This window comes from Nicotiana tabacum, chromosome 3, assembly GCF_000715075.1.
Source record: "Nicotiana tabacum cultivar K326 chromosome 3, ASM71507v2, whole genome shotgun sequence".
NCBI lineage: Eukaryota > Viridiplantae > Streptophyta > Magnoliopsida > Solanales > Solanaceae > Nicotiana > Nicotiana tabacum.
In genome coordinates this window covers 211,962,193-211,982,133 of record NC_134082.1, presented here as the reverse complement: position 1 = coordinate 211,982,133, position 19,941 = coordinate 211,962,193, and the positions used below count along the sequence as shown (strand labels likewise).

The 19,941-nt window shown below is 36.4% G+C and overlaps 2 protein-coding genes across 6 annotated transcripts; one reads left to right on the top strand and one right to left on the bottom strand.

Moving 5' to 3' along the window:
- Positions 1 to 1,811: 1,811 nt before the first annotated feature.
- On the top strand, positions 1,812 to 10,366 carry LOC107795440 (uncharacterized). Of its 5 annotated transcripts, none has more exons than XR_012708155.1 (21): positions 1,812 to 2,217; positions 2,286 to 2,347; positions 2,456 to 2,520; positions 2,654 to 2,697; positions 3,424 to 3,466; positions 4,172 to 4,232; positions 4,332 to 4,399; positions 4,853 to 4,904; positions 5,201 to 5,265; positions 5,349 to 5,415; positions 5,528 to 5,573; positions 5,647 to 5,705; positions 5,875 to 5,955; positions 6,048 to 6,159; positions 7,789 to 7,877; positions 7,987 to 8,043; positions 8,773 to 8,862; positions 9,109 to 9,275; positions 9,372 to 9,444; positions 9,527 to 9,656; positions 9,736 to 10,366. XR_012708155.1 is itself a non-coding variant. In XM_016618094.2 (21 exons), the coding sequence occupies exons 1-21, from the start codon at positions 1,947 to 1,949 to the stop codon at positions 9,872 to 9,874; spliced, it is 1,794 nt and encodes a 597-aa protein (XP_016473580.1). In that variant the 5' UTR covers positions 1,814 to 1,946; the 3' UTR covers positions 9,875 to 10,366. The 5 variants fall into 5 exon arrangements, 3 of the variants coding, with proteins under 3 accessions (XP_016473580.1, XP_016473573.1, XP_016473566.1); XM_016618094.2 differs by having other exon boundaries at positions 1,814 to 2,217; positions 8,773 to 8,896; positions 9,109 to 9,194; XM_016618080.2 differs by having other exon boundaries at positions 1,816 to 2,217; positions 8,773 to 8,896.
- A 327-nt stretch (positions 10,367 to 10,693) lies between these two features.
- LOC107795429 (ribosomal RNA-processing protein 8) lies at positions 10,694 to 13,899 on the bottom strand. Its single transcript, XM_016618070.1, has 9 exons — positions 13,669 to 13,899; positions 13,518 to 13,579; positions 13,202 to 13,253; positions 11,874 to 11,988; positions 11,688 to 11,782; positions 11,453 to 11,559; positions 11,251 to 11,365; positions 11,129 to 11,173; positions 10,694 to 11,048 (listed from the first exon to the last, which is right to left on the bottom strand). Exons 1-9 carry the CDS (start codon positions 13,843 to 13,845, stop codon positions 10,977 to 10,979), a joined length of 840 nt encoding a protein of 279 aa, XP_016473556.1. The 5' UTR covers positions 13,846 to 13,899; the 3' UTR covers positions 10,694 to 10,976.
- Between the last annotated feature and the right edge of the window lie 6,042 nt (positions 13,900 to 19,941).

The window sequence follows — 19,941 nt, the reverse complement described above, 5'->3', positions numbered from 1 at the left end:
ATTGGAAGTGGAGGTTGTTTACCATCAGAACAACCCCTCTTGTCACCAATCCACTTAATTAAAAATAACCGGCGGAGGTATAATATGTGCAGAACTTATGTATAATATGTGTATAATCAATGTATATTCTATGTATATAATTAGAAAAAATAAAAAATAAATGTAACCGACTATTTGTGCAAAAATCTCAAAAAAAAAGAAAAATACATCGCGTCCTATGTTTCATTGCATATTTTTTCCTATCTATTAAAGATTTTATCAAGGGTATCACGTTATTAGTCAGCAGTCACAAACCTCACTCGTGATTGTTGATCTAACACATGACGGATATGGATGTATTCATATGTTGTGTATCTACTATATATGTTAACATTCTTGGTGTCACTGTCCATTATACATCTTTTGTCTCTTCTTTAATTTTCAGATCTATATTTAACACTCCATTCGTGCTAATAAAGTATTACTTTGTAAAAAAGTGACTAAAATAATGGATTACAACGTGAAAAAAAAAGGATAATTAATTATCACCAATCAACTAGTAATAAGTTAATGTCGTAGTGATACAAATTACTTTTTTATTTTTATAGGAAACTTATTTACATTGTATCATGTTGATAGTTATTTAATGAAGTTTCCTAATTATTCCACTATCCTTTGTCGGAAAAAGGGTCGGATGCACGTTTCCTCAAGCGGTGTCATCGACACCACTTTGTCGGAAAATTTTACTAAATATATGTATTAATACTGTACGGAAACGGATAAGTAAGAAAAAATAACATTACTTGATATAAATTGTGCCTTGGTGTGTTGGTTTTGTGCTTGATTTTGCTCTAAAATGTCAAAGGTTCAAATCTCAACTAGCACATTTTGCTTTTGTAAATATTTGAGAGAGCCTTTGTAGTTAAAAATTGTGATTAAGTAGAATTGAATTCCAAATCTTTTTTAACTTAAGACTCAACAAAACCAATAAACTAAGGTTATTTTTTGTCTAAAAGTATGATAATCAAAGTAACAGTCCAGTTCTTCTATAAATTTCGATACCGTTTACAAAAATTTCAGCATACGCCTGGCCCCGGTCGGAAAAGTACGCTTTAAAAGTCGTGGCCCTGGGCCCTGGCCCTGGTCGGAAGAGTACGCTTTAAAAGTCGTGGCCCTGGGCCCTGGCCAAACTTAGCTTTGTACCCAGAATTAATTCTATATGTTAAGTGTAAACCTGACATATTTCCACCAAGGCCATTTATAAAACGACTTGTACTCGAGATAAACTCGTCAGTTCATCCATGCATTTTTTTGGTTTCTCATTCGGATTCCGATACGTGTTAGAATTTGATTAAATCTTAATTTTGCACGACAATAATGAATACTCAACTCGAATCCAAAATCTCTAATTAAAAATAAAAAGTACTTATCGCTCTATCAGAATACTTATTGATCATTCATCCAGTTATCAATAGTCGATGAGTATGCATTGTGATTGTGAACCTTTCTAGAATAGATTGTTATAAACAAAAATTTAACAAATTAATTTAGCAATCTCATTAACAAAATACAAATGTAATTATTATAATATAAAGGAAAATGACACTGTATAGCTCTTGTAAAAATAATAGCCGAAAAATATATAAAATTTGTATATTTTTTGTATATATATATATACATTCTGTATGTTATATACAAAAAATATATAAATTTTATACATTTTTTCGATTACCACATATAATTTCTACCACGGACTAAAAGTGATAATACCCCTATTATAAATGTAACAAGTATAGGCGCCGAGGCTACAGGCTGGAATTTCGGGCATCAAGCTTCTGGGCTCAAATTGGCCCAATATCTAGTGCATTGGCCCAAGTCTTTTACGGGCGAGTTCGGCCCTTCTATTTTGGCGCCAAGGAGCAGCTTCCCAGCGACCGTAATAGGCTCCGTCGATTTTGCCGCCGGAAATGTATTCAACCGCCGGCTATACGCTCGTTGACTGTAGTCAACTTCAATTGTCGTCGCCCATCTCCAAATCGTCTTTGCAACTCATTCACCCACGCAAAATTGTTTCCATTTCTCTCGTATTCGAAAAAACTCATCGATATCCCAATGGATTCCGGCGAATCCGAATTATACCCGGAAGACAAGTATCTTCTCATTCACCGGCAGCTTCAAGCAACAATAACTATGCGTTTGATTGTGATTCAACTCACAATGACTTCGTATTGCCCCCTGGTCCGTCATTTACAAACCTATATATATGTGTATGTGTTAATCTTTTACTTTTAATTCTTTTCATGCAGGTAAGCTGCAGTTTAGAAATGTGACATGGATTGGTATTGCCACAATCACTAGCAAAGTTCTGGTGATTATTTCGCAATTAGTATTTTTCAAGTGTATTTACTGGTTAAACCTTTAATTTTTTGCCTCAATAGTTTTGTTGTTTTCGGTTTTCCGAATTTGGGTCACGTAGGGATTAGTGAGGGAAATTGTTATAGCTTCAGTTTTTGGCATTGGTCCGGTGGCAACTGCCTTCAGGTAAGCTCATACATGAAAAAGTTTTTGCTAATATGTTTCCTGAAAAGCTTTTTACTTTGTCCAATTCTAAGATTTTTAGTTTTGTTTCTCTTCTCACCATTTTAGTCTGATTTGAATGGTGCTTTAATATCAGGTATGCTTCGGTGCTGCCTGGTTTTGCTGCATCAGTTCTTGGTGGTGAGTAAAGAATAAAATAAAGTAGTTGGTTTATCCATCCATAATAATAGGAAGATATAAAGCATATTAACATGGTCCTTAGAGTTGTGTTCGCTTTTTATTTTTTTGTGTATGCATGATTATGATTTATTCTTTAGTCATAACTTAGGTACAAGTAGCAGTCATCTTTTTCTGTTAGCAAAGCGGAAAACTCATTACGAAAAGAAAAGTAAATGAAACTTTGGAGAGGTGACGCGTGGGGAAAACTGTTTTTTTAAAATAAATATTTTCAAAATATTGAAAGTTTAGAAGAATAGAATAAAATGTAGAAGCATGAAGTTCTCTCTCTTAAATCTGCACTTTTGTCTATCATCGGATTTCTATATGTACCAAGTCTCTTCTGTTAAAATAAAAACAATTTCTTCTTTTTATTTCCTTCTCTTTCCAATTCTTTATATTTTCCTGTTGCAACAAATATTTCTCTTGGTCCAAGAAGGTCTCACTTGGCGTTTTGACATTTAGTCACATCCAGCACAGCCTTAATCCAACTTGTACTGTAGTTGTTCATCTTTGGTTGAAAAATTCATTCTTTGTTTATGTAAGATTTTACAAGGTTTCTTGCCATCGTGACTGTTACCTGTGCATGATAGTGCATTCTGTTGATGCCTTGTTAACACTTAATACTATGCTTTATGTGTAGAAGACGACAGAGAAGTTATTTTATCACTGGCTTCTTATTTCATGCAGGTGTTAATGGTCCTATTCACATCACAATGGCAGCTACGTTAAGGCTAGTTGATATCTCTTATCTGCTATTTTCTTGATTTTCTAATGCTGAATTCAAAGTTGTTCTGCACCCTCACTTCTATAGACTCTATGTTTACTAGGAGCTGAAGACATCATATCCCTGGATTCCCATATTTAGCTAAAGCAGCAAGAAGCTTGCTATACTTGAAATTTTATGTATAACCAACCCTGATTCCTTATCCTGGAGCAACAAGCTACATGTAAAGTTAATTAACATAGAGTAAATTCACTGGTCATTAGCCTTCTGTCTACATTGAAGTTCTGCTTCTGGTTTAGACCAACAGGGTTTAGTTAGATAAAGAACTATGCGTCCAAGCTCTACTCCTCCACACACCTAAAACTTAGCTTCATCATCGACAGGTCTGTTTAATGTTGGCCTAACATGCTAATGAGTGATTATGTGGGTGAATGCTTAATCTTGAGACATCAATGCAGATGTAGACTGTGATATCTTGCCTTCTCTCTTGATAAGTAAATCTGCCTGAATTTATGTATGACTATTGGCACATTCTAGACAAGGGGCAGCTATATGGTGACTTTTGTGTTGTCCTAGGTGCATAAATCTTAGATGCAAGTTTAAAGACTTTGAGCTAGTTTCCCAATAATTACCCGTTTCCACCTTTACACATTGTTAATAGTATTGAAAATACATTTCTTACTTCTGACCTATCACGATGATGATCTTCAGTAAGCTTCCACAGGATCGTCAGGAAAAGCTATTTAAGCATGCAAATACTGTCATGATCCTGGTATGTAAAATCTCACTGCTTTAATATATTCTTCTTCTTACTCATCTATCACAACTAAAAAATTATAAGCATTTAGCAACAAAAATGGATTTCATGCAGGTAGGAGGTCTGGTGGCTGCCCTCGTGTTCATATTTTCCAAGTCCTTAATTCATGTATATGCACCAGGGTAAGACGGTTTAAATCCAAAGAATTTTTGTGTTATTTAACTCGCAAGATATAAGATGTAAATGATCTGGTCTTCTAAACTTTGATTTTGCATTCATGTCCTGATTGCTCTCTTGAGATTATTTAAATGGAATTTTTATCTCAAAGTAGTGCGGCAGATAGCTCATGATGAACTGCCTGTCACACCTTTTTGTTTTTTTACTATGGCTTTACTCTCTAGGTTGGCTTTCTATTCTCTAAAATGTTTAGTGCCTTTTTCCAACATTTGAGTTGTCGTTTCCCTGCTCATGCTAAGTCACAGCATCTTTATTTAGCCTTTGCTTCGACACTGAAGGTTGTTCTGCCCAGATTTCTTAAATTAACCTAGACCAGAAAATTCTTTTACTGTCATTGTTAGGCATTTATATGCTTGTGAGTATCTCTTGCTGATTGCACTTCATTGATCCATTCTCAGTCTGTGGACCTCAACAGAAGGCCAGATAACAAGCCAAATAGCTATCCAACAGGTAATGAATTTACTTTTCAGAAAAATTCAGCTTGAGTTTCTTCCTACCATTACGTATCTGGCCAAGCTTGTTTAGCCAATTGTTTTTGCCTTATCTCACTTTTACTAACTTAAAAGTACATATATCCCTTTCGTGCATGTAAAAAATGTCTCATTTCTATATGTCTTTTCCTTTACTTTGTATCAACATTCCAATTGGAACATATTTGCCTTTAGTTTCTGTTTCCACAATAGGTATTTACTCCTTTTAGATTTTGACATCTTTTCTTATTTAACTGGATTTCACATATTTTGCAGTTGAAAATAATGAGTTCTTGCATTGTTTTTGCTGGCCCTGTTGGTCTTGGATTTGGTTATCTGAGGTAACATATTAATGAATGTCTTTTTTTTTTTTGTTGAGTTGTTAATAGTTCTTTGAGCACCTAACAGTTTCTTTTTACTCTAGTGCAAAAGGAGAAAATGTCTTTCCTGCGATTAGCCCCGCCTTCTCTAGCTTGCTCCTGATTGCCAGTGTAAATTCTGACTTGCCGTGGCCCAAGTATTATTTCATTAGGAATGACTCTTCCGTATCTTGTAGTAGATCCTTGTAGATTCCGACATGAATACGGTTGTAATTTGTTGCAGTGCCTCTTTTACTCGTTCAGCAGAAAATCAGATGCCCTTTCTTCTGGTAATGTAGCCTGCTTAGTAACTTCAGTGATATTACGTGGAAAAGATATTAAAGTTTAAAATTCTTTAAATAGGTGGTGTTCTTCTGTCCTGTGGAGCTTCCCTTGGTGTAGTCGTTCAATGGATTATCCAGGTCTCTGTTGCTGACCTCTGACTCTTTCATACTTTAGTTATATTTTTAGGTTAAAAGACTCAATCCTATGTTATATGGTGTGTGTCTTTCTTTTTTGTTTTCCACGTCATACACATGCTTGTTTCTTAAATTAAATTGGACATGAGTTATACGTTATGCTTGATTTCAGGTGGCATTGCTAAGGGGAGCATGGCATGAACTTATGTCAGCTTCATGGATTGATGGATTCAGGAGCAGGGATCTTTGTGAAGTAGACCTCTTTGACCTTCTGCTTCTTTCCACGTATTTCCTTTCCACTCAATTGATTGCTTTCGATCACTTTTCTGCTGTGTTTTTTCATAGCTTTTCTCAGTACTAGTACCAGCAATATTCAATTCAGGCTTGGCACAAATAGCATCATTTACTGACATCTGTTTTGCATCTCATTTTCCTGGTGCTGCCGCAGGCCTTTCATGTAAGTGAAAGTGAAATTTTTCTGTGTCCTTTTCCATGTTGATCAAGCACAACTTTCTGGCCTTTGTAATTCTTTGTCATGAAAACAACGCCGTGTAATTCCTCTTTTTTGAGGACAGATAGTGTATAAAATGCAGAATCTAAATCAAAAGGTTTGATATGGCGGGTCAGATTATTGCCTCCGCAATGTTAAAAGAAAGGAAACAAAAGATACAAAATGCAAGCAAAAAGTTGTAAGATTGAAGGTCTGTTGCTTTATGCTTGATAGCATGCATTTGGTTACAAGTTTATATCATTGGGAAGTCTAGCTCTACATCTTTGACTGTGGCAAAGCTGTTAATCCTTATGAAGCTTCGATTCTTCATACCCCAAGCACCTCTTGAACAAAGTAAATAGATGCAATTTATGATCCAAATTAGGTGGAAGCTCTAACAGTCCCTCATAGTTATGTGTCATCCAAAAGTATATCTCTAACTTAACTCTTTTTGCTTTTGTACCTTCTTATTAAAAACATTGGGTTTTGGTCCAGTATCAACAACAACTACGCACAAGTTGGGTCGGCTATATGAATCCTCACTTCTCCATTTAAGCTCAATCTCATGTCATCATTATACCAAATAAAAATAAAAGTAAAAAAAGAAGTTAAATAACCATCTTTTAGTTAAACCCTTGAGAGACTGTAAGACAAAATTTGCAAGTTGTTTTTCAAGTACGACATGTTTGAACAGTGTATTTGACAGCACGGATGATCGATACAAGTTGTATGTCAATGGCTTTTCACACAGAGAAAGGATGGTGCTATGTAATTAAATACCAAGTGCTATCGTTGGCTTCTTTTTTAACTGAAAGAACAGCTTCCACAATGAATGAAAAACTTCTGAAACAGCGAATCTATGTGGAAGAGTGACAGGACTTATAGCCCGTTTGGCCAAGCTGCAAAAATCAGATTATTTTGAGAAGTGCTTTTTTTCAAAAGTGCTTTTCTCAAAAGTACTTTTGGTGAGAAGCAGTTTGTGTTTGGCTAATTAGTTTGAAAAGCACTTCTGAGCAGCAATTAGTGTTTGACCAAGCTTTAAAAAACTGCTTCTAAGTGTATTCTTCTCAAAAGTGCTTCTCAAAAAAGTGCTTTTGGAGAGAAGCTACTTTTTTCTGCTTCTCCAAAACTGCTTCTGTTTCTCCTCAAAAGCATGGCCAAACACCTCAAATTGAGACCAAAAGTGCTTTTGGCCAAAAAAAAGCACTTTTGACCAAAAATAAGCTTGGCCAAACAGGCTATTAGTGAGATCCATGAATCTTCTATTGACCATGAAGTAGTCCTTCAATTCTATTGTGAGCGACAGTCAGACAAGGGTTTTATAGGAAACAACTTTAATGTGGAACATACTGCCAGAGTAGCATAATGCAAAATGTAAAGTGTTATTCAGGCAATTTCTCTGAAAGCCTCCCTGCAGGACACTGGGTTTTCATCCTTTTACTGTGTCAGAGCTCTGCCATACTTTTTTGTTTTCCCATTTTGCTGTAGGTTCTTCATTGTATTTTTAAATCGGATGCCCTAATTCTTTTTCATCATTGATTACCTTACCTTATCAAGAAAAATCTCATTTCATCATTGATATGTTTTAAATTTCAGATGCTTTTCTTTTGGTCATGGCACCTTTGGGGTTGCTTTCAAGCATCGTTATACTGCCTATTTTACCCATGTTGTCCAGACTGATAAAGGTGCTCCTCATATTTTTCATATCCCTTTCGATTTGTGATGAACATTTTGTAACCTTTTCTTGTTAGTCTTTCAGTTATATTTGCCCTCTAATTCCGAAGTCTTTCACAGACTGAGTCATGGCCAACCCTAGTAGAGAAGATAAACAGAGCCGTCTTGCTATGCATGGTTAGGACATTTATTTTAGAAGCAGGTTATTGTTATCTTGAATGTTTGTGATTGATCAATATTTTTGCAACTTTGGTAGGACTGTGAAGGAAAACATAGACTTTTTTTTAATCTCGAGCTGTATTCTGCCATTCATTTAACTAACTTGTTCTTTTTGGAGTACCCCAAAATGATTGCTCCTTTCTGTGCTTCAATTTTTCAGTTTTATGTACTAAAAATAATATTGATCTTATTCTAACTTGATGCAAATAAACTGTGAAGGAACACTTTCCGTCCCATATTCTCTTAAAAGTATTTCTAAACTAATCTCATCAAATAACTATTTCATTGTCTTTTTCCTCAATCTCTGAACCTGTTGGAGTAGATGAATTTTCACAATAAGTGGATGAATTGTATATTGTTTTGCAGTTACTTTTGGATATCATTCCTCTTTACAGATTCCTCAAAGTTGGCCTAGGACCTTTACAGTCCAAATAAGATTTTGGAGTCCGTTTTTGTAAATTGATTTTCATTGGGCTCTTTCATAAGCCCCTAATACAGAAAATGAACAACTAGGTTGGGTCAGATTCAGCTGTATGAGTTCACTATATGCACTCCACTCTATTCGAGCCCATATCAATAATGCTGTAATGCAGATGCAAATGAAATGTATAAGTTTTTTCATCAACAAGTGTGTTTATCGAATGTACTTGATTACTGAGTGTGCTACAATTTTCCTGTTTTATACAGGTCATTCTCCTGCCAATCCTTTCAGTCATGAGTAGCTTGGCCAATCCAATCATCCGCATCTTGTTTGAGCGATATGCATTTGATTCTTCGGCAAGTGCTTTAGTTTCTTCTCTATATCTTTTCTGTAAGTATTGGATAAACTCATATTAGGGTGTCTGAATTACTATTTTACTTTGGAGGAGGGGATTCAAAATAAGAGCACCTATGTACTCGTGAGGGCTGAATCTATGTCTAGACATCAGACATAGATTACTTTTTTGTTTAAATTACTTGTTAATAAAGAAAAAGAAAGAACCTTTTTGGGAATAGATTCTTGACATAGTTATCTTTGTGTAGATTCTCTTGGCTCACCATTCTTGATCGTCAGAGAGTTGCTAGTCGCAGTATTTTATGCCTTTGGAGATGGACTGAGACCTTTCCTGGTTAGTATTGGAGCTATTGCTCTAAATGCTCTCTTGGATTGGTTCTTTGTTTACAGATTAAATAGTGGAGTGCAAGGATTGGTTAGTACAGTTTTGCCTATTTTCTTGCAATAACTAGTAGGATAATATTCATGCTTTAACAAACTCTCATTGCTAATCGTATTGATGAAAATGAAGGCTCTTGCAACGTCATTCACTGCTGCCTTGTCTCTCGTCACCCTATTCTATCTCCTTCAAAGGAAGGTTGGAGGTAAAGTGTGGAAGTATATTAGTCCAGAAAAGCAGTTCATCTCTCAACTCTGTATTATGTAATTTTGGTTGTAAAATTGCAGGGCTTTTTCATCTTCCTGAATTAATAGGTCCTGGTTTGCTTCTATGCTTCTGCTGTGTCATCTCCAGCTCTGTAACTTCCATCAGTTATGAAATGATTTCAAAAAATTTCCTTTCCGAGTATATTACAAGGTCTGCCCATTTCGCTTGAACCTACGATATGCTATGAGCATCATCATAATTTTGATTGTTTGTTCATATTCAAATCCAGGTTACCTAGGATCCAAGAACTCTACTGCATAGTATCAGCTGCTGCTCTTGGGATTATTGGTTTCTTTGCTCCTCTTCTGTTATACTATTTTTCTAGATATAAATTGGAGCAGAATAGCTTGAATATTGATGAAACATAAGGTTAAAGCACAGTTGTATTTGGTTCGGAACCACTTGTACATGCCGGCGCCAAATGTTCTGCGCAATGAAAGATTGAAGAATTCAAACAATTCAGAGTGAAGCTCAGGATGATCGTCGTAACATAACAGTTTGATTGGCTTAGCAGGTACCAGCGTGGACTCAGAGACGAATCTGCCGATATTATAAAATCTTCACGAATAATTTCGAACATTGGAGATTGCATTGACATCAAGAGACATTTATAAAGTACATGAGCAACTAAACTGGCGAGACGGTGAGCATGTCGCATTAGTGATGAATCGGACAGTTTCGTGTTTGCTTCTAACTCATAACCTGTGCAGACCCTAAATTCCTTGAAGTTTGTTGTTATATAAGTGTGCATCAATCGGGGACTTGCCTGATCCTGTAGCATTTGTGATGACAATGAATTGAATTCTAAAAATAAAACAAATAAATAGAGAATTTGTCCCACAAGGCTGGGATTTTCTAACTATATCACTCTCAAGTGCTTTTAAAAGAGAAACGTAAAAGAAAAGAAAAAGCAATAAGACCCACAAGACTTGAAGCAATCAACAACAACAACAACCCAGTATAATCCCACTTAGTTGGGTCTGGGAAAGGTAGTGTGTACGCAGACCTTACCTCTACCCTGAGGTAGAGAGGCTGTTTCCAAATAGACCCCCGGCATCCTTCCCTCCAAGAACTTCCCACCTTGCTCTTGGGGAGATTTGAACTCACAACCTCTTGGTTGGAAGTGGAGGTTGATTTACATCAGAGCATCCCCTCTGAAGAATACACTTTTGGAGTGAAACACACGATTTACGAAAGATTAAAAAGCACCAAACGTCTATTAATTTAGCACTATAATCTTTTGCAATTCAACTAACTAATTTCAGAATCCATCATACAATAACGGTAATATTATCCGCAACTCCTCAATATTCGAGATTCAAAGAATTGACCAGTTCTCGTGGAGATCATTGTTAAGTGCACACTTACTCTGAAACACATGACTTCATCCATATCCGATACTTTTAAACCCACCTCCAGATTGAACAAGGACTACACTAAAATCTTAAACAATCCATATTAAGGCCAAGCTTAGCGCCGTTTATATATACAAGGCTTGAGCTCAGGCCAACTGATCTCCTTGTCTACTGAATTCTGCTTTTCCTGTTGAGAGGGACATAGATAATAAGCACATCTTTCTGAGGCATGGATGAATCATAACAAAATTATGCATCAAATCTAACCTTCTTCTTTAGGTAGAACAGCGCAAACATTTTGTTAGAGAAATCCTGCAGAAACGAAGACAAACTTTAGAAGTTGATCTCAGATTTCATCAACTCATAATGAAAAAAGAATTGACGGAGACCTTTGACTCTATGGTAAATCCAAGCTCACAAATAGCTTTCAAAAACTTGTTTGGGTCTGCTCCTCCAGTATTTGGATCAAGCCTGCTTTTAACCTCTGCTATCAAAAGCCAACCCCTGGAACAACCACCAACTCAGTTCGTAACCTAAACCACAAGATGAAGATATCTACCTTACAAAATTAAGAAAGTACTGCATGCCAACCTGGGTTTAAGAACTCTGCGTGCTTCCTGAATGTAGCTTGGATAGTCGGTTCCCATCAATGAAAGGCAAAAGACAGCCACATCAACTGACAAGGACAATAGAGGGGTCTGCCAAAAGAAAAGCACTAATTTAGGACCATGTTCCTAATCATTAATGTGATAAGAAATGCTGAAACTTTAAAAGCAATTCACACAGAGAGAAACTCTGTTAGCAAGACACTAAGCAAGGCCCATACATTAGACATATCACAAGCAATTACTGAAGGATCATTTGCGACAAGATCCAAGGACCAGACTTTGTTCTTCACACTTCTTGCCAGCCGTCCATCTCCTGAAATAAGTTCGACAATCAATGAGTCACGCAACTGCAAAAGTGACAATCACATGAAATTTGTTGCTTCCTGATAATTCGAGACCCATACCGCAGCCAAAGTCAGCAACAACTAAAGAAGGGCTATGATCCTTTAGCCATTTTGTGATTATATTAACAGGTTGTTCTGGCCAATGTAACATTTGCTCTTGATACCCTGCATGATACTGTCCAGATAAGTAAACACTGGTTAAGAACAAGAAAATCATTACAGGGTGATGGATACTCAACAAATATACTCAAGGATATTTCATAAATGCAGAGAAAACTGAAGTTGAATCAGATTCAAAAGTTGCAGTCCCAAAAATTCTAGAAGGGGATATCAACCAGCCACCTCGCAGGGGTAATTGTGAAGACGGTAAAATTCAATATCAGGAGTGATTAGTCTTTCGTTACGAACATGTGGTCGGGAGGAAAAAAGGAGTAACTGCTGTTATGGCTAGTACGAGTCATACTTGATAACAGACATCATCCTCTGAACAGCCGACCTATGGGCTTATGTACTTGTATGCAGATTGGACCAACCTGACCTATCGATAGTCTAGACTCTAGACATGTTGTGAATCTAACATTTAGGTCTTCGGACCTCCAAAGTTACTAAAAGTAATACTCCCTTTCCTTGCTTCTATACAACTTTCAGGAATTCCATTTCATTCAATACCGAAGTTTAATCTTTGATGTGATGCTTCTCTAAACTATAACCTTTTTTGTGTAAATGAATTTAATATACTAGTCAATAACTTCGTGTTCAGTCAAATACCAATACTATTGGACAGAGAAAGAAACAAATTATACAAATACGAGACCAAGAGTAGTGAAATATCTCAATAGTTCAACAGGCCAAACTTTTCTTCTCCTCCATTTTTATGTGTATATATAAGCAATAGGTCAAGGAAAAAGAAGACATCAGTAACCGCACCTAGGCAACTCTAGACGCTTCAACACTAAGTTTATTGGGAGGCAGAAGGAGAACTGACTAGTTTATCCCCCAAGTGAAGCATTAATGATTTACTTAAGGATGCTTGGTGCATTTAGAAGAAAATTCAAAAAGGTAATAGATCCTCCATGTAGCGAGACAGATTATGAAAATGCCAGCATTTTTTATTTTTTTTTGATTAGTAGAATGCCAGCATTTTTAAGTTTTGAGTTCTTAATTGAGGACTTCTATGCACCGCATTCGTTACCATTTTTCTTACAGCATTTGAATTATGTTAAACTTAACCGCTCCATCAGCTTTTTGTTGAACCTATACACTCTCTTGAAGACAAGGTCAATCCACGCGATCTCAATTCAAACCAACTCCAAAAACATTGAGTTATCACGTATAAATAGAGGTGCAATATAAAAAAGACACATCTAACTAACGAAAGTGATTCTTACCACATTAAAAAGATCTGGATTTTCTTTGAAATAATTGAGCGCCTCATCTCCACTGGATTTAAAAACAAAAAAGAAAGAAACAAACCAATTAAATCAAAGCAACCCGTAATTCAGAACTTATCTTCAACAAAAGACTCAATCTTGTGAAAAGAAATTGCAGCAACCTAGGTGTATTAGCTGACAAAACACTAGCTTTCTTTATATTTTTTGTCATATGTATGTGAATACATCTTGCTTATATATTGAACTACAAAAGATAAATCTTCCTTATTTTTCTCAATTTAGATTTAGGAAAAGAGGTAAAAGGAAGACGTACGAGCAAGTGTAGAGCTTTTCATTAAGCATACGGAAGTGTCCTCCTGATAATCTCGCCTTCATCTGCGTTAACTCCACACACAATATTACTAACTATTCTGACAAATATGAATACAGGTGAATGTATATAAAGAGAAAGGATGAATTGCAACCTTATCGAGAAAAGACGAAGCTTTTTTGGTTTTAGAGATGGCATTTTTTGAAGCCGAAGATTGATTCACGCCGGAGAGCTTAGAATGACCGTCGCCGGTGGGTGTAGAAGATGAAGGAGAAGAGTTTTTGTGAACCTTTCCTCCCTTCCGTTTACGGCTTCGATTTTGTACTTTCATCCTCTCTTTCAGCTCGCTTTTCCTCTGTTTGGTCGGAGCTTCTCAGTGTTGTTGAATTTAGGGATGGGTTCTACCGAGTAACGAAACTGACTAAAGATGGACCGGCCCAAGAAGTTAATGGGCTTAGGAAATTTTGGCCCAAAATGAGTAGGTCTGCCCCAAATTTATGACCAGCTAAAAATCTTCAAACAAAAGAAGAATTAACTTAAATAACCGCTCACCCAATCTCTTAAATTAAAAATAGCTAGCAAATGTATATATGTATAACTCATATATAATATATATGTAATTAGTATATAATCTACGTATATTAGTAGAAAAAATAAACAGTAAATTCGGCCGGCTATTTATGTACAGATTCCAAAACAAAAAGAGAAAATGGCCTGCATCGAGAAAGGAACTAAGGAAGAATTAAAAAGAAAGAAAAGCACTCAGAATAGTAATTAATGAGTAATTAGAATTTTGCCAATTTATAGTGTCTCATAATAGTTGGGAGATTGGGGTTATAGCCTTCTTGTCATTTTGAGCAATCTTTACTTCATTAACTACTTTTGGTTAAATAGTCTCCATTTTATGTATCCATGTTAAGTATTTGGTTATGACTCATTAGAATTTTTCCAATTCATTAGCCAGATTTGATATGTTATGTTACCCATCCTTTATTTGTTCATGGGTTGTGCATGAGGTGTTATGGTATCCGAATTGATTTAGAAATTAAATTATTATTTCGTTATATAGTCTTGAGCAATTTTTTTTTTCACTTCGTGAGCTATATTTTTGGTTGAATAGACACAAGAGGTCCATTTTCTTGTCTATGTTACTGTATTTTTCAATATCAAACCCGTCGTGTTATGTATCCACGTTTCAATTGCCTAGGTCTAGTGTTTAGATAATGTTATAATATTTTCGCATTGGTTGAGTGATTAGCTTGTTTCCTCCTTATTCATGTTTGATAATTCACACCTCATGAACTATTTTTTGATCCTTTATTGGAATCAGAGGCGGATCCAGAATTTGACGATATCGGGTATCAGACCGATTTAAACGTAGAAATATTATAATTAACACAATCATAATAGGATATCATTCTGCCGGTATGATGTATTTTGGTATTTTGGTTCGAATTTTTTGTCTTGAAAAAAATAGATATTTTCCTGAATTGGCTTTAAATGATTCCAAATCGACATCATCTTTAAGATGGAAAAGAATGACATCCAGTACACATTTTTATTGTCAAAATTTTTTCCATCTCATTCCACAAGAATTAGGAACACTTTCCTAAAAAGAAAAGTTCAGTCCAACCCATTAGCAAAAGAACTAGCTGGATCCAAAAAAAAAAGAAGAAGACTAAATAGTGATATCAAAAAGTAAAAAACAATAAATGAAAGAATTATGAAACAACTACCCATTGATGTCCTAGAAATAAAAAACGAAATAATTATTAATCATAGATTATACATTACTTAGATCATTAGTTAGGAGGCTTAGAGTTCAAAACGTTGAATCTAATGGGATTCAATATGATTGTTTTTGGTCACCAAGTCATTTTCTAAAAACATGTAAATGGATAATAAATTTAACCTCGTGCCCTTTCCAAGGAAGTAAACTTACAATTGCACAACTTAATCTTTTAACAATATTTGGAACTTCAAAGTTCAGCCTAAGCATACGTCTCTACGATTTATAGTAAATGCAGCAACCTAAAATACTTCTATAAAAAGTAAACTCATATCAAATTGTTTTGAGCCTTTGATACCCTTTCTTTCTAACCCCATCCAAAAGCCCACATTATGGCCCAAAGAAAGACCTTCCGATCAGTCTTCGAGAGATGCCAAGTTGAGCAAATAGAGGTGATTCATATCAGGATAACACTCTGGTCCAAGCAGGAAAAGTAATGAAAATGAGAAAATCTTATTGATGAAAACCCTCATTGGCACCATGAGGCGACGAAAGCTGAGAGAAAGTAAAAATGAGAGTCTTATTGGTGAAAACCCTCATGGGCACCATGAGGCGACGAAAGCTGAGAGAAAGTAAAAATGAGAGAGTCTTATCGGTGAAAACCTTCACGGGCACCAAAGGCGACGAAAGCTGAGAGAAAGTAAAAAATAAGAGAGTCTTATCAGTGAAAACCTTCGCGGGCACCATAAGGCGACAAGGAATTGAGGAACAAACGAATGAGAGAGGTTTGTCAGTGAAAACCCTTCGGGGCACTGCAAGTCGAACAAGGTCCGTAAGTTGGCGGAAAGTAAAATTGGGTTGTGAAAATCTTGGAGAACAAAGTAAAACAATTGGAAAGGAGATTGGTTAAATAGACTGGGCTGATTAATCCAAAATGCATACCATGATCATTGGTGTCAGTGACTCCACTCAGATAAGTTCCTTTTTCCTATCTCCAACAGTCATCCAAATTTGGATTTTCTTCTTTATTCTTAATTCTCAAAATCATCGCATTTCATTGTTGTTAATTTTTACTCCTCTAAAACTCTTCCAAGGTTAGCCTTGTTCCAACAAATAAGAAGGAATGTCAAAGTGTACTACCAAATTCAAAATTGCACAAAACAAAATATGGCTAGGACATGCTAGAGATAGTATGATGAAAAGTGGGACCTAGGGTGTAAGCAAATGTTAAATCGGTGGAATGGTTCAGTAATGTCATGAGAGATGTATGGTTACGAATAAAAGGGTCAGAAGTGAAAAACAACAGTTGGGGATCATGCAGTTAAGGATCAGTCATAAGGTCAAAATAGTCCTTTCGACCAGTTCAAGGCAGTCTGTTGAAGCAAAGCATGGCAAAGAGAAAATCATCCCCAACAAGAATGCCACAACTAACCACCACATTTTAAACTGACAAGATTTTCTTTGATTTGAAACAGGGGCAAAGATGATATTTATTTCAGGAAGCACCCTGTAAGGAAAGCAAGTACCATACAGGTTTGATCGTATAAATTCTCAGGACCTTCCTGGAAAATGGGACTTAGCTTTAATTCAAAATATTCATGAGTACAAGATCTAGCATAAGCTATACTTCGTGAAAATATAAGTTGGTTTGAATTTTTTATTTTTTTTAAGACAAGACTCAATTCGAAACTTCAGGACCCTCCTGGAAAATGGGACCTAGGTTAAAATCCAAAAAAAAAACATAAGTAGTGAATATAGGACAAATGTGCACCAAAAGGGATATAAGTTGGCTTCAAAGTTCGCATAAGAGTTTTCAGGACCCACCTGAATAATGGGACGTAACTTTAAGCATTCCATTAGATAAGTAAGTGTTGTTATAAGAGAGTACAATTTATCCATAAAATTGTCACTCTTAAGATAAGACTTGATTTTTGATTGTCAGGACCCTCTTGGATAATGGGACGTAGTTTAAAACTGGCTTGGATAACAAGATTTAGCATAAGACATACCTTCAGTAGATATAATTTAGCTTTAAAATTGTCGTTAATTAAGAGTTGTCAGGACCCTCCCGGATAATGGGGAGTAGTTTAAGACCTTCTTAGATAACACGATTTAGCAGAAGTCATACCTTTAAAAGATATAGCTTAGATTTAAAATTGTCGTTTAGTTAAGAGTTGTCAGGACCCCCCTGGATAATGGGACCTAGCTTTCAAATTCTTAGTAATATTTGGTAATATGATTCAGTTTAACACTCACATATGCACCCAGCTACCAAACTGGGCAGAAAATTTTCTTTTGTTTTGTCTATTTTTGTTGAAGTCAGGTGCCCATCTGAAGAACAGGGAGAACAACACGGATGTTAAAGATAAGAGCATGACCAAGTACTAGCAATCAGGCGTCCACCTGGAGAACAAGGAACAACTGTTGAAATATCAGCAATCAGGCGTCCACCTGGAGAACAAGGAACAACAATTGAAGTATCAGCAATCAGGCGTCCACCTGGAGAACAAGGAAAAACAGTTGAAGATTCAGTAATCAGGTGTCCACTTGGAGAACAAGGAACAACAATTCAAGTTTCAGCAATCAGGCGCCCACCTGGAGAGCAAGGGAGTACAATTCAAGTTTCAGCTTTCAAGTTCTTACTGATATTTGGTAACATGATTTAGTTTACACTCATATATATGCCCAACTACCAAACTGGGGCAGAACTTTTTCTTTGTTTTTGTCTATTTTGTTGAAATCAGGCGCCCACCTGGAGAGCAAGAGAATACAATTCAAGTTTCAGCAATCAGGCACCCACTTGGAGAGCAGGGGAATACAAATCAAGTTTCAGCAGTCAGGCGCCCACCTGGAGAGCAAGGGAATACAATTCAAGTTTCAGCAATCAGGCGCCCACCCGGAGAGCAAGGGAATACAATTTCAAGTTTCAGCAATCAGGAGCCCACATGGAGAGCATGAGAGTATAATTCAAGTTCAGCGGTCAGGCATCTACTTGGAGGAAAGGGAAAACATCTCAGATTACAATTAAAGTCAACAACAAAAGAAGTTTGCGGCAAGAATGCGAGTCAGCAGTCCGAGCTGATCAACAAAAGTTAGTCACGATCCAAAAAAAAGAGAAAGGCAAGAAGTGAATCCAAATGCAGAAGTTGATGAAAGATGTGAGCTTCTCAAGACATGGTTAAGGTGACAAGCACTACATGTCCGGTCTTGATCCAAAAATCTGAAGAAGAACGGGCTAGCACCTGCAACTAGCAAGCGTCAATGTTCAAATCCAAAGTCTGCATGAATAACCGTTCAAGACTCAAGATCTAGCTTCAGAAAACTTATAGATAGGAATCTTGTAACTCATAGTTTATAGGCTTAGCTAGTTTTTCCATGTTTTGATTTTTGATGTAACATCAGGATTGCGGATCGGAGCCTCGGACGGAACCTCACTCGACTCTCGAACATCACTTCATCACCTCATCCATTTCTGAACTACACGCGACCTGATTCCCTTATAACCCGGGATATGTAGGCTGTCCAAAACCAGGACTCGGTTGCACCTTTTCTTTTTATTTTTTTTCCTCTTTTGAATACCGATATGGTCAAAAAATTAGTCACATGGTTCACTTTATCTTTGCCCGAAAACTCTTCGTATTTCCGAGCAAAGAGGGGCAGCTGTGAACACCTAATTTTTGATCGCACTCAAATTTTATACTAGTTTAGTGTAAATATTTCTTTTACGTCTAATCATAATATTGTTTTAAATTTTTTTATCTTACTTTTAATATGTTTTACTTTAGAAAAAAGGGGTGCCAAGAAAAGTTAAAATAAAATAAATAATAAACTAACGGAAGAACAATAATCAGTAAATTAAGAAAGATACAAAATAATATCCCTTTTACCCATGATCTCCTCAACCGCCCCACGATTTCTCCTCCTAACTCCCATTTTTCCACTTCCTCATGTTAATGATTTTTCCACTTCCTCATATTAGTGACTTTTCCACTTCCTCATATTAGTGACTTCCCCACTTCCTCATGTTAGTGGTCATGTCCCAATCTCTACTTCCTCATGTTAGTGCTCACTCCCTCACGTCTCACATCATGCGCACACACACAATCACTGGCACACACACACGATCTTACACAAAAACACACATACACATCTATATAATACACTTCACAAATAAAAAGAAGAAAGAAGAGAGAGAAAAAATTAATGTAAGAAGAAACGAGAGGAGAAGTTCAAAACACAGACGAAAAAAGGGATGGCTTCTTCTTAAAGGAGACAGGGGGTATACACTCGATATACAGTCACTATACATTCTATATACACTAGAGATACTCTTGATATACACTGGATATATACGGGCAGCCATTGAAAAACACAAGGTCATGAACCCCACCCCAGACGACCACTATTTCGTCTTCTTCGTCCTCACTGTTGGAAACAGATACACACACACACAACAAAAGAAAGAATAGGAATTCGTGGGACTTCAGTTAGTTCGATAAATTCCGGTGACCTCCATTAACGTCGACGAAATCGCATTTTTGTCTCTCTCCGCTGTTCTCCTCTCATTTTTCAGTTATTTTAGTGACTTTGTTCTACAAAATCAGATCCGGCTATTTTTTTAAAAAAAAAAATTCCGACGAGGTTCCGTCGAGGTCCGAGCTCCCGTCCGTTTGAGTTCCTGTCATGGTTGCGGTGTCG